Here is a 12704-nt window from a genome sequence, read left to right on the forward strand (position 1 = left end):
GCTGTCCAATAAGAAACCAGAAAACAAAAGAGTGTTCCGCTATCTCGCTGCTAGCTTGGAACGCCATCTTGAACCGACAGGGTGTTTAAACCCGAGACAACTCAGCCAAGGGGGTCGACAGGAGTTCCGGCGTTTGTTTTTTTTCGTTCCTTCGAACCCCCGAGGGCCGCTGAAAAGGCTCCAGGCATGGCTCGGAGCCCTTATAAGTCACATTAAAGCCATAGCAGCGAGGACATCGCCACGGCGCTTGTAGTTAGCTTTTAGCTAGCTAGCTAGCTAGTTAGCAAGGGGGAGGAGCGGGGTTTTGAGTGCATTTGTTTTCTCCCGCAGAAGTAGTTTGTTTATGTTATTCCACACGGACATGTCATCTTCAAACCAAGGTAAAGTGGCACAAAACTCTCGCCTAAACATATAACGATATGTTTTCTAGTTGTTGCTGCACGTCTTTTTGCACCATTTGCTCTGTCGGACACTTTACTAAAGATAGCGTGACAGCAGCGGCTAGCTTAGCCTAGCAGCGAAGCTAATGCCACAGTACGGATAGGGGTTGCGTAAGTCATAGCTTGCTAATACTTTATACTCCGGCGCACTGAAGCTGGTGTTCGTATGTGCAATTTATAATTGTTGGAATGAACCACGAATATGTTTAAAAAACCGAAATAGCATGCGTGCATGCTCCTATTCAAGATAGCTATCTAGGTCATGATTGCATTTCTCGGCACAGATTTTGCTTGGTATGCGAGTGGAGGAGGCACAACATGGATCTCACCTGTCATTTCTGCAACATTGTGTGTTATTAATAGACTTAACAGACCCCGGTCTGGGCATGGGGGCAAGTGGCACCCAAGCAAGCGGCGGGGCTGTGGTGCCAAAAGGGAGCAACAAGAGACGAGCGTAAGTGTGCAGCATTATTCAAAGTATGCATATAACAACTGCTGTACTTGGACTGTAATCCGGGTTTGTCTAAGCCAGCCCCCACCCCGGAGAATATCATGCATGTTAGATTGCTGACCCACAGGACGGCAATCTATTTGTGGTGGCGGTTTGCCACAGTAACGTAACAGCATACGTATATTTAAAGACAAATACCTATTATGTAATCATACACGTTTTCCCATGGCTCCCGTGATCTTGGTGGAAAAAAGTTGGTATGTTTTGTTTTTCCTTGTTTTGTTGAATCTGTTCTTTTTATTCCAGCCCTGATTTTGACGACGACGAGGGCAGCAAGTTGTTCAGGTATGTAAGTCGCATCATTGAGTGCTTGACGGTAGATCCCCGCCTATTCGCCGTTGTCATCCATTCCCGCACATATTCCCAGATGGAACTATGAATCCAGTAGAGGGCGCTGTCTAGCGAGTGAATTTACTCACCATTTTCCAGCAGGAAGATGCTTTGCCAAGATGTGATGTTGTGTAACTTGCTACTTAACGAGTAAGTAGTATTCCACACTGGTCACTCGGTGTCAGTAGCATTGATGAGACAATAGCCACCGCAGGAAGTACGCTGTCAATGCTAAGGTGTGAGTCTGTTATGTCTTAATTATGGCTTCATTTGTGTTGGCTAATAGGAGTAAAAAGGTGACCATAGGGATGTTATTTAATGTCCAAAGGACTCTAATAGGTGGTAATTAGGTGTTCTGTGCTCTAGGAAAATATTCCATTTATAAATCAGGAATCCTACTTTGCGGAAATTCATTTATCATGGTCAGGTCTGAAAGCAATGGACCGTGATAAACGAGGGAACGTGACGACTGTGAATAGCGGGGGTCCACCGTATTGAGTGTTTACATTGTGAAGCTAATGGCTGATTGTGTTTTCTCAGGTGTGACGATGACTCGGGGGGGCCCAACAACGACAAAGAGCGCTTCGCTAGGTAGGATGATGACTTTGGGCTTCAGTGTGCGAGTGATCCGTCTGGTTCGGACGCCCCACTCTTGTCCCCGGCCTTATGTGTTAGCAGCTCGGTTTAATTTCCAGGTTTTTGGAAGACGACGAGAGTTTTGCAGATAAGGAAAAACTAGCCAGGTACGGCCTGTGCCGCCATGGAAGGCTGCCCCCTCCTGCTTGTGTTAAGATGGAATGCACAGCATCTATCCTATCCTGTCCCCTTTTGTCGGGGCCTCCGGCAGCAGTTTGATAGCTGATGTATTTTCATGTCAGATTGTCGCACTTCTTTGTTGTCTTGACTCTTGGTGACCAACAACTATGTCGTGTGTGAGTCCATGTAATCCTTCCCTCCTGAGCAAATGTCCTCTTTCTTTATATCTCCTTCTCAGGTTGTCTGAAACCTCTCTCTCTATCTCTCTACTCTCTTTGGCCATGAGAGAGCAGCCTCTCTTGCTTTATCACGTCTATACATTTCTTTGATTTTCATGTTTTATCATTGTTGTTTTATGGAAGGGCTATTCAACCCTGGCGGAAATGGCGGAAGAGATGTTTATAGATGCGGCTCCATTTTAACTACATACACGGTCAGAGCGTATCAATAATAGGGTTAAATATTACGATAGTTCAATATGTATCTATCTCATCACACCCCTACTCCTGTCACATAGAGGATCTTCGACTCGTGTTTTTACAGTAAACAACGTAACACTCTTGTCACATAGAGGATCTTTGACTTGTGTTTTTTACAGTAAACAACGTAACACTCCTCTCACATAGAGGATCTTTGACTTGTGTTTTTTACAGTAAACAATGTAACACTCCTGTCACATAGAGGATCTTTGACTCGTGTTTTTACAGTAAACAATGTAACAGTCCTGTCACATAGAGGATCTTTGACTTGTGTTTTTACAGTAAACAATGTAACACTCCTGTCACATAGAGGATCTTTGACTTGTGTTTTTCCAGTAAACAACGTAACAGTCCTGTCACATAGAGGATCTTTGACTCGTGTTTTTACAGTAAACAACGTAACAGTCCTGTCACATAGAGGATCTTTGACTCGTGTTTTTACAGTAAACAACGTAACAGTCCTGTCACATAGAGGATCTTTGACTCGTGTTTTTACAGTAAACAACGTAACAGTCCTGTCACATAGAGGATCTTTGACTCGTGTTTTTACAGTAAACAACGTAACAGTCCTGTCACATAGAGGATCTTTGACTCGTGTTTTTACAGTAAACAACGTAACAGTCCTGTCACATAGAGGATCTTTGACTTGTGTTTTTACAGTAAACAATGTAACACTCCTGTCACATAGAGGATCTTTGACTTGTGTTTTTACAGTAAACAACGTAACAGTCCTGTCACATAGAGGATCTTTGACTGGTGTTTTTACAGTAAACAACATAACACTCTTGTCACATAGAGGATCTTTGACTCGTGTTTTGACAGTAAACAACATAACACTCTTGTCATATAGCGGATCTTTGACTGCCAATTTTGCAGTAGGTCCTTAAAACAGCAGAGCATCATCATAGATGAAGATCAAGATGTTTGCTGTTTTTGCAGTGTAGCGCTCCTGTCATATAGAAGATCTTTTGAAAGTGTTTTTAAAAATGGAGTTGAATAGCCCTTCCCTGTGTCATCCTCACCCCCCCCCCCCCCCAAGTGACATGCTTATACATCGCAACATGAACTCTAAACTCTACTCCACCTTCTCCACCCGCCCCACCTGGCTCTCCCTCCTCCTGTCCACCTCTGCGATCCTCCCTCGTCTTCTCCCTCCAGGGAGAACCACAGCGAGATTGAGAGGCGGCGGCGGAACAAGATGACGGCCTACATCACAGAGTTGTCGGACATGGTGCCCACGTGCAGCGCCCTGGCACGGAAGCCCGACAAGCTGACCATCCTGCGAATGGCCGTGTCGCACATGAAGTCTCTGCGAGGGAGCGGCAACACCAACCCCGACGGATCCTACAAGCCTTCCTTTCTCACCGACCAGGTCAGGACATTTGGGTGCCCTCTTCTTACCCGCTGCTCTGCAGCTTTCAGTTTATAGATACCGTCACTTCCTGCTGTCTTTCTGTCTGATGACCGACCGTCTGTTGTCACCCCTTGGCTGGACTTGATGTCTCCTGTCTGCAGGAGCTCAAGCACCTCATCCTGGAGGCAGCCGACGGCTTCCTGTTCGTGGTGTCGTGCGAGACGGGCCGTGTCGTATACGTCTCAGACTCCCTGACGCCTGTCCTGAACCAGTCACAGTCCGACTGGCTGGGCTCGTCGCTCTACGACCAACTCCACCCGGACGACACGGAGAAGCTGAGGGAGCAGCTGTCCACTGCAGAGAACACCACCACGGGTAACGTGCACACAGTGGAGCGTCACAGCTCTCTGACCCAAGTACCGGTACTGATCCACTTGGACTTTGCACAAAGGGAGGACGTTGGACTTGAAGACGGGAACGGTGAAGAAGGAAAGCCAGCAGTCCTCCGCCAGGATGACAATGGGAGCCCGTCGCTCGTTTATATGCAGAATGAGGTGCGGCACTCTCCAATTGTACGTATTGGGACGGACGCGCCCGAATGCAGCATTGCTTCATGGTCTGGTTCTGTTTGCAGGTGTGGCTCCTGTCCCGTGGAACCGCTGTCCATGAACAGACTAAACTTCCTCAGGAATAGAAACAGGTGACTACCGCACGAGTGTCAGGAATGTGGACCGGTGATATTTAGCCTATGATCACCGTTTGATCTTTCTGCTTCGATGTAGGAATGGCTTGGGCGCAGCAAAAGAAGGAGACCCCCAGTATGTGGTGGTCCACTGTACGGGCTACATCAAGTCCTGGCCGCCTGCCGGTAAAACATCCTGGCAGCTGACCTTTCCGCATCACATGACCACGACCTTTTACCCACTGCACGCCGTCGCCATTTTCTCTTTTAGGAGTGTCCTTATCAGACAGCGAGCCAGACAACACTCAGGGGAGTCGCTACTGTCTCGTCGCCATCGGCAGACTGCAGGTAGACGCACACCTTTGTACCGATTCTCACTCATCATCTAATTGCAACATTTCAATTTCGGATTTCGTGGCCGCGCTCCTGACTGTTTGCTCGGTTTTGCAACCCTTTGTGTGTTATCCATCGCTGATAACATTCTAGGCTGCTCTGATATGTTATGTCTCACCAGTCAACTGCAGCGGAACCCGTTGATTGACGTAATCAATCTGATTGACAGGTCTTTTTACACGAGCACACTTTCTCAAAAGATGTTTACATTTCCTTTCTTTGCAGCCTCATCGTTGGTATAAGATATTTTTGTATCCATCCGTCCATTTTCTGTGCAGCTTGTCCCCACTTGGGACGCGGGGTATGCTGGAACCTATCCCAGCTGACCTTGACCATGAGGCAGTGCACACCCTGGACTGGTTGCACACCAGCCAATCGCACATGTAGACACACAACCATTCATTCATACCCATGGGCAGTTGGCCATCTCCAACATGCGTTTTACCCGAGGATAACCCACACACACCGGGGGGGTTAAGCTATTTTTCACGACACCCATGCTTTGTTAACACGCTTTTATTTTGATGGCCGGACATGTGTTGGTTGAGAAGGTACTGTGTAAGCGAATAAACCCCCCTGTGTATGTTGCTCTGCTCATTGCTCGTGTATTGTATTGTTGCCTTTTTAAAACACCACATCCCTCCACCCGCCCTCGTCAGGTGACCTGCTGTCCAGGCGACACGGACGTCAACAGCATCAGCGTTCCGGTGGAGTTCATCTCGCGCCACAACTGCCAGGGCATCTTCACCTTTGTCGACCACCGATGTGTGGCAGCCGTCAGCTACCAGCCTCAGGTGCTGCGCCTTGCAACGCTTGTTCATTAGGGACGTCTGTGTTCACCATGACGAGCTGACTGACCTTGTGTTGGTTTAGGAGCTCTTGGGGAAGAATATCCTGGAACTCGCCCACCCTGAAGACCAAGGCTTACTCCGAGATAGCTTCCAACAGGTAAAGGAGTGCTTTTCACATCTTCCCATCATCTGGTGGCCACCAGATGTGTGGCGTGTAGGCCACAGTCAGGAGATGGGAAGACCTGGGTTGGATTCTCCGCTTGGGCATCCCTGTGTGGAGTTTGCCTGTTCTCCCCGTGCGTGCGTGGATTTTCTTTGAGTACTCCGGTTTCCTCCCACATTCTAAAAACATCCAGGCTAGGATATTTGGTGACTCCAAATTGTCCATAGGTATGAATGGGGGTGGGAATGGTTGGTTGTCTATATGTGCCCTGGGATTGGCTGGCCACCAGTCCAGGGTGGACCCCGCCTCTCACCCAAAGTCAGCTGGGATAGGCTCCAGCATAATCCATGGATGGATAATGGGGAGGATACAAATGTGGACCCCTCACATCAGAACAAAAATCCCCTGCCGTGTTTGAGGAGGACCATGAGTCCCAGGAATAGGGCTGCACTCCCACACGAGGAGCCAGGCCAAGAGGAAATAACAGCTTGGCTACTCATTCCTCGGACCGCCGAGAGACTCCGTGACTGCTCCGTGCAGCAAAGCTTGTTAGCCCAGTATGTCCGCAGTCTGGAATTTATTTCCACGTTTCGCCTTTGGATCGCAAAGACGGTCACGCCCTGGTCAGGGATCTTCCTCCAGTACGTCTAATCTAGCATTACATTGTGGTGGTCTACAGCCGTGCCTCAGCGGTTCCTGGCCTCATCTAACCGCCATTGTTGCTCATTGGTCTTTTTTTTTTTCAGGTGATGAAACTGAAGGGTCAAGTCCTATCAGTGATGTTCAGGTTCCGTTCCAAATCCAGAGAATGGATCTTGATGAGAACCAGCTCCTTCACCTTCCAGAATCCATTTTCCGAGGAGATTGAATACATCATCTGCACAAACGTCAACGTCAAGTGAGTGGCACCTTTCACGTTGCTTGTTTAAAGACCGAGTCACCTAAATATTAGGGGTTGTACCATCTCATTTATAACGCTCATTTTATTTTATACTATGCCAAGGGCCAATAAAAAACGTGTTGTCTGGCTGAAAATGGCCCTCGGTCCACACTTTACAGAGCCGTCACACCCCTGCTAGATCTCACATTGTTCGCTTTGAGGGATTCCGAAAACCTCGCCCGTCCCTATATCACCAACCTCACACTGATCCCTGTCTCCCTTCATCCCACCTCCGGGGGCAGTAGAAACGCCAGTCAGGACCCCCTCACTCCCATCTCCTCCCCAAGTGGTTTGCTGCCCCCCTCCCTGGGTCAGAGAAGCTCAAATGGCTCGCCTGTGGTTCTTAGCCCAGGGCAGGTAGCTACCAGGTGAGAGCAGGCTGGCACGGGACAGTCCAGCTAGTTCAGCTTCTTCATGGGGGGCCACGGATGGTTCTGGTTGACGTCTCACGGCTTCTTTCTGCATGTTTGTCAGCGGTTTCTTAGCATGAGAGCGGTACATGTCTTTAGAAATAACTCTTAGCTTCCTATCCTCTTTTTTTAATGTTGCCATGGTGACTGGTGGCGGGCTCCTTTTTGGGCGTTTGTCACTCACCGGGTGGAATGAGCCTGCTTTCACGGCACCTCCACTCAGCTCACGTCACTCTTCTCTCGGCCTTCCACAGGCAGTTGCAGCAGCAGCAGGCCGAGCTGGAAGTGGGCGGAGCAAGGGACGCCATGTACGAGGCAGGACCCATCACGCTCTCCCAGGTAAGGCGATTGGTGTTTGAATGAGGGCCGGCAACAACTAGACTCCCTTTATTCCGCTAACGGGCCGCCTCTGGGCACGCCCACACCGCTGCGATTGGCCCCGCACAGCTTGTCCGGCCCACATAAGTCTGGCTCAATGTGACATCACAGTGATCCCTGAAAGAGAGTATTCAGAGCCATCCCAAACTGGTTTCAGGGCTCACTTGTAAATGAGCAAACCCCCTGGCACTGCTTAACGTTAATAAAACATTGTAACTACATATGTGTTGCATAAGCGGAGCTCTGCACAGTCCTGTGAATGCATGCCATGCCGTCACCCTCAGATGCCAGTGCAACCGGTGACGCCAGCCGAGCCGGACCACAGCAAGACCCTGGACAAGCCAGATCTCTACCCCTCCCTTTTCCAAGGCCCCAGTCAGACAAAGGCTATGCCCTCCACCTCCACACCCTCCACCCAAATCTACCCTGCGGTCAACAACTTCACTGCTGGTCGCTCCAGTGATGCATACAGGTAGGACGGCTTCCTGTGGTCACAGTGATAGGTGAATATCCGGGAAGTAGGATTCCTGGTCTATAAACCAATAGAGTGGAAAACCGCTTTCCGACCTTTAAATGTGGTTGGTAACACAATTGGAGACCTCAGACATGAAATAACAGTTCTTTTGTTTTTGTTATTTTACATAACGATATTCCTTCCGCTGCCCAGGCCGGTCAGTATGGCCCCGCAGATGACACAGCCGGCCCACTCGGCAGGGCAGATGTTGGCCCAGATGTCACGACAGAACGGCGTCCCGCAGCCTGTCACCCCCTCGAACACTGGCAGCCCTCTCCATGGAGGCGGAGGATGGCCTGGTCCGGGGACAGGTGCCGGAAGCCAGTTCAGTAACCAGGTACCCGATTTCATCGAAAGCACAACAGTGACTACTCTAAAGTGTATCTCTATGGTATTATCGTGAATATTATTATTCCAATCAGCAGCAGGTGGCTCCCCAAGCAGCTAAGACCATGTCTCCACCTTTTGCCTCCATGGGTGGTTTTGGAGGCAGCTCTTCTAGTTCTTTTGGCCAGATGCCCACCGGTGCCGCTCCGAGCCAGACCGGCAGCGCAAACTACCCTCAAATAAACGCACGTGCCACCATCAACGCCAGCGGTTACGGTAGGTTTTCTTGGTACTCGACTTGATCTCCGAGAAGATCCTCACCACCGCCGGGTTTCCCCCTCTAGATGGTTCTCAATCGCAGTTCCCCTCCCGGGCAACGGAGGCAGCGTGGCCCCAGTGGCAGGGCCAGCAGCACTCGCAGGGCAACGCAGACCAACACCCGCATGCGCAAGGCAACCAGCAGGACATGTTCACCGTGAGTACACCAGGGAGGGGCGGGGCTGATCTGGGTATTAGACTGCTCATTGGCTCCGCCCACTTTAGTCAACATCCAGTGGGCTTTCTGTCGTCTTCATGGAAGGTCCCAAAGAACAGCTGATTAGAACTTAATACTCAAAACAATCCATCAAGTCCAAAAAATGACCCGCCCCCAACCCCCTGCTTTTTTGGGGGGGTCCAAAGTGCAGACCACGGCTGTTTTTTTAGTTGTCCGCAGCACAGTTTAAAAATATCATTTCACAAAACAACTAGAAAAATAATCTATATAAAATAAATACAATTATAAGTCAAAATATTCATTAATTAATTAGTTAAAAGAGTTGTCGTCAGTCATAGTCGTTGTCATAGGTACGTTTCCGCAAAATTTCAGCTCCCAACTAAAACAGGAGCTTTTTGTGAAAAGGTACTTTCACTTCCATACCAATTTTTTTGGCTTTTGGGACAGCTCAAATATCTACTACAAACTACCCCGACGTGAAAAAAACACAAAATGCTTGTTTTACATGAAAAGAAGTATTTCTTTCCAAATATTACACCATGAAGCATTTGGAGCTGTGCTGCGTGTGCACGCATGGGCCTCGCCATGCTTTACAATGTCCCTGTAACGCGGAACCCGCGGTTATCGGTGTCGTATTAACCATGTGTGTGTCTGCGTGCTTCCAGGATGTGTTGTCCATGCTGGAACCCGCCAACAACTTCAACAGCGACGACTTTGAGATTACCATGTACCCTTCGTTAGCCTTCAACGAGTGACTGCAGGTCTTCCCTCCTTTCCGCCGCTCGCCTCACCTCACCTTTTTTACTGCTCCTCCTGCTCCTGGCGCTCTTTTCTTTTCTTTTACTGTGCTCTGCTTCCTCCTTCCTTCCTTCCTTCCTTCCTTCCTTCCTTGCACTGCTCAGCACGGAGCCATTGTACACTGCAGGTAAAGCAGGAGATGAGGCTGCTAATTACAAGAAGAGTAACTTTATTCCAGCCATTGTTCTCCACAAAAGCACACACACACACACAATGGCCTTTTTTTCTTGTATTCCTGGTTTTTCTCAGGCATTTTGAACTTTTAGCATGCAGGCTAAGCAATTTCATCATTTTTTTTTAACTCTCAGGAAATGTCAGCGTTTTTTTTATTTTTTTTTATTCACCACACGGTTTGTGCTTTTTTGCATTCTGATGGTTTTATCTTCCTGTGCATGACGCCACTGCTTCGTTATCATGCAGATCATCATCACCAGTACGCTTTTCTATGTACTGAGGTGGCTTCACCTGCTAATTCTTGCTCTGCTTTCTTATCAGTGACTCGGATTCATTTATTTCACACACACGCACGCTCCCAGTGGTCACCGAGCTATTTCCTCTTTCCTGCCTACAGCTTGTGTGCATAGCAGGGGTGTCACGGGATCTCACCAGGTTCAAATATTAGATATCAGAATTAATTAATTATCCAATCAATGAACATGAACTGGATAATTTAGCATCAATGTATCGGCATCTGTATGCGTGTCTGTTTTGGACCACGGAGTCGTCGGGCCGCTACGGGGAAATAAAATCTGGGACTTCAAGAATAAAGTCGTACATTTATGAGGGGGAAAAAGGGTGTACATTTATGAGACTGAAGTCTTTATGATTTAAAAAAAGTCCTACACTTTATGAGGCAAAAAGTCGTATACTTCCCAGGAAAAGTAGTACATTTACAACAAAGTTGTACATTTATTAGGCAAAAAGTTGTATACTTACGAGGAAAAGTTTATGCCAGTAAGGTCATAAATTTACAATACAGTCAATACATTTATGAGGTTGTCCATTTAAAAGAAAAAAAGTCTTAAATTTATGACAAAAAAGTTGTATATGTATGAGAATAAAGTTGTATATTGAGCAGAATAAAGTCTAAAATCTACAAGAAAAAAGTTGTGAATTCACATGACAAAAGTAATAATTTAAGGAGAATAAAATGTTCCATTTATGAGAAGGAAGTAGTACTACTATGTGTCCTACGCGTCAGAGGGACAAAAGCTTCAGACCAGCTTTTATTGATAACATGGCAGCAAAACACAAACAGGTTAGCATAGCTACATGTTAGCTACATGTACGGCTTTATTCTGGTAAATGAATTAGTCGGCCCTAATACTCCTCATCTCTGGTCTTCAAATGGGCAGGAAGACGTTCTGTTTCAGCACTGTAGAACAGCGGCACGAACGGAGTGAGACCTTTTGCCAGTCTCTTAGTCTCGGCGGGTGGAGGCGGGGCCGCTAGCATACACACAGAGAGTGCAGAAGAATGTAATGCAGTAAAAATCAAATTGCAGTGTTTTCTTCGTTGTACTTTTAAAATGTTGAAATGTCATCCGGTCCGGTTCTCGTAGACCCGATGCGGTCGTGTCTGGTGACACCCCTACTGCATACCGTACGTATTGAAAGCAAACTATCGTTATCGCTTCTTCCGTTGCCAAGCATTACTTTGTACTACGTATGAGCGCTTTGTATTCCTTTTGTTAAAAAAAAACTCAAGAAAAACCCCAAAATACTGCACAGAGCAATAAGTTACCAAGCAGCAGTTGTGTATTTTTTAAAGCCATTCTTTTTTTGTCTTGTGAATGTCATCCCTAATTATTATTATTATTATTATTATTGTCATTGTTGTCGTTGTTTTTGGAAGGCATGATAGTCATTTTTGATGGAAGCGAGATATGTTGTGACCTGTCCGACCTCTGATTGGTTGATTGGTGGAATGGGGATTTGATTTGGAGACGGTTTAATCAGGGTATTTAGGATACAAATGGGAAAAAAAAATCTAAACCATGATCAAGTTCCTTTTGAACTGGACTTTGAATATCTTTGCCAACACAGCTCAGACTTTTTTGTGTTTTGTGCTCCGTTGATGTTGCTTCAAAAAAAAAAAAAAAAGTATCATTTTGCCATTTTTCAAAAAAGACAACTTTGTATTGTTTGTGTATGTACCACACTTAGTAAGTCGTACGTCAAGTCTTTGTTTGAAGGAGATTTGTTTGTCTTTGGTTGTTTCTCATTGCGGGGGGGCTTTTGGTTTGCTTTGGTTTTTCCCATGTGAACATCCATCACTCATAGAAACACGCATATATAAATATAAATATTCTGTAAATGTTTATGAAATGTTGAACACAAAATGGTTGTTTTTGTATTAAATTGATATATTGACAAAACCAGCAGGTTTGTATTTGTTTTGGATCAGGTCTAGGGTCTTGGAAAGGCCGGGGAATACCGTAGATGAAAAATGAAAGAGTAATAAAACTGGGCCTCTCTACCGTCTTAAAATGTTAACATTTTGGTTGTTAACCAAAAACGTGCTAACTGGGGCGGATGTTAACCGAGGTACCACTATTATGGGTCAAATTTATTTGGTTAACAACTTTTTTTTTTTTGACAATTTTTCAGTATGCAGCCTTTGGTGGAAAAGGTTGGACGTCATTGCTTTATGATGTGTGTGTGTGTGTGTGTGTGTGTGTGTGTGTGCGTGTGCGTGAGTGTGTGTTGTAGCTGATCAAATGTTGTTAGAGTAAGACTTGGGAGATGAGTGGCTTCGCCGTGGGATCGATTTTCGCCTCTTGTCTTACACAACCCGGGGGTGTGACCAGCTGCCATCGGCGTCCAGGTACAAGATCACTTTTACCAGAACTTTGGCCCAAATCTACTAACCAAAAGTCACTTTTTGTTGATTTATTCAACCGAATGACTTCCTGTTGCAGACTGGTGGTAAAGGTGTCACAT

General features: G+C 46.8%; 1 protein-coding gene across 7 annotated transcripts; it reads left to right on the top strand.

Annotated features, from left to right (window-relative positions):
* Positions 1-37: 37 nt before the first annotated feature.
* Positions 38-10555, top strand: LOC131137603 (aryl hydrocarbon receptor nuclear translocator). Of its 7 annotated transcripts, none has more exons than XM_058085739.2 (20): positions 38-184; positions 804-894; positions 1198-1236; positions 1822-1872; positions 3675-3888; positions 4032-4245; positions 4322-4424; positions 4505-4570; positions 4653-4738; positions 4824-4900; positions 5605-5739; positions 5819-5893; positions 6646-6797; positions 7082-7207; positions 7504-7588; positions 7912-8099; positions 8295-8478; positions 8564-8744; positions 8813-8943; positions 9630-10555. In XM_058085739.2, the coding sequence occupies exons 2-20, from the start codon at positions 827-829 to the stop codon at positions 9717-9719; spliced, it is 2265 nt and encodes a 754-aa protein (XP_057941722.2). In that variant the 5' UTR covers positions 38-184; positions 804-826; the 3' UTR covers positions 9720-10555. The 7 variants fall into 7 exon arrangements, with proteins under 7 accessions (XP_057941722.2, XP_057941718.2, XP_057941720.2 ...); XM_058085735.2 differs by having other exon boundaries at positions 39-380; XM_058085737.2 differs by having other exon boundaries at positions 39-380; positions 8567-8744.
* Positions 10556-12704: the final 2149 nt, after the last annotated feature.

Source organism: Doryrhamphus excisus, linkage group LG17 (genome assembly GCF_037039965.1).
Source record: "Doryrhamphus excisus strain RoL-2023G ecotype Guam linkage group LG17, RoL_Dexc_Guam_v1.1, whole genome shotgun sequence".
Lineage (NCBI taxonomy): Eukaryota > Metazoa > Chordata > Actinopteri > Syngnathiformes > Syngnathidae > Doryrhamphus > Doryrhamphus excisus.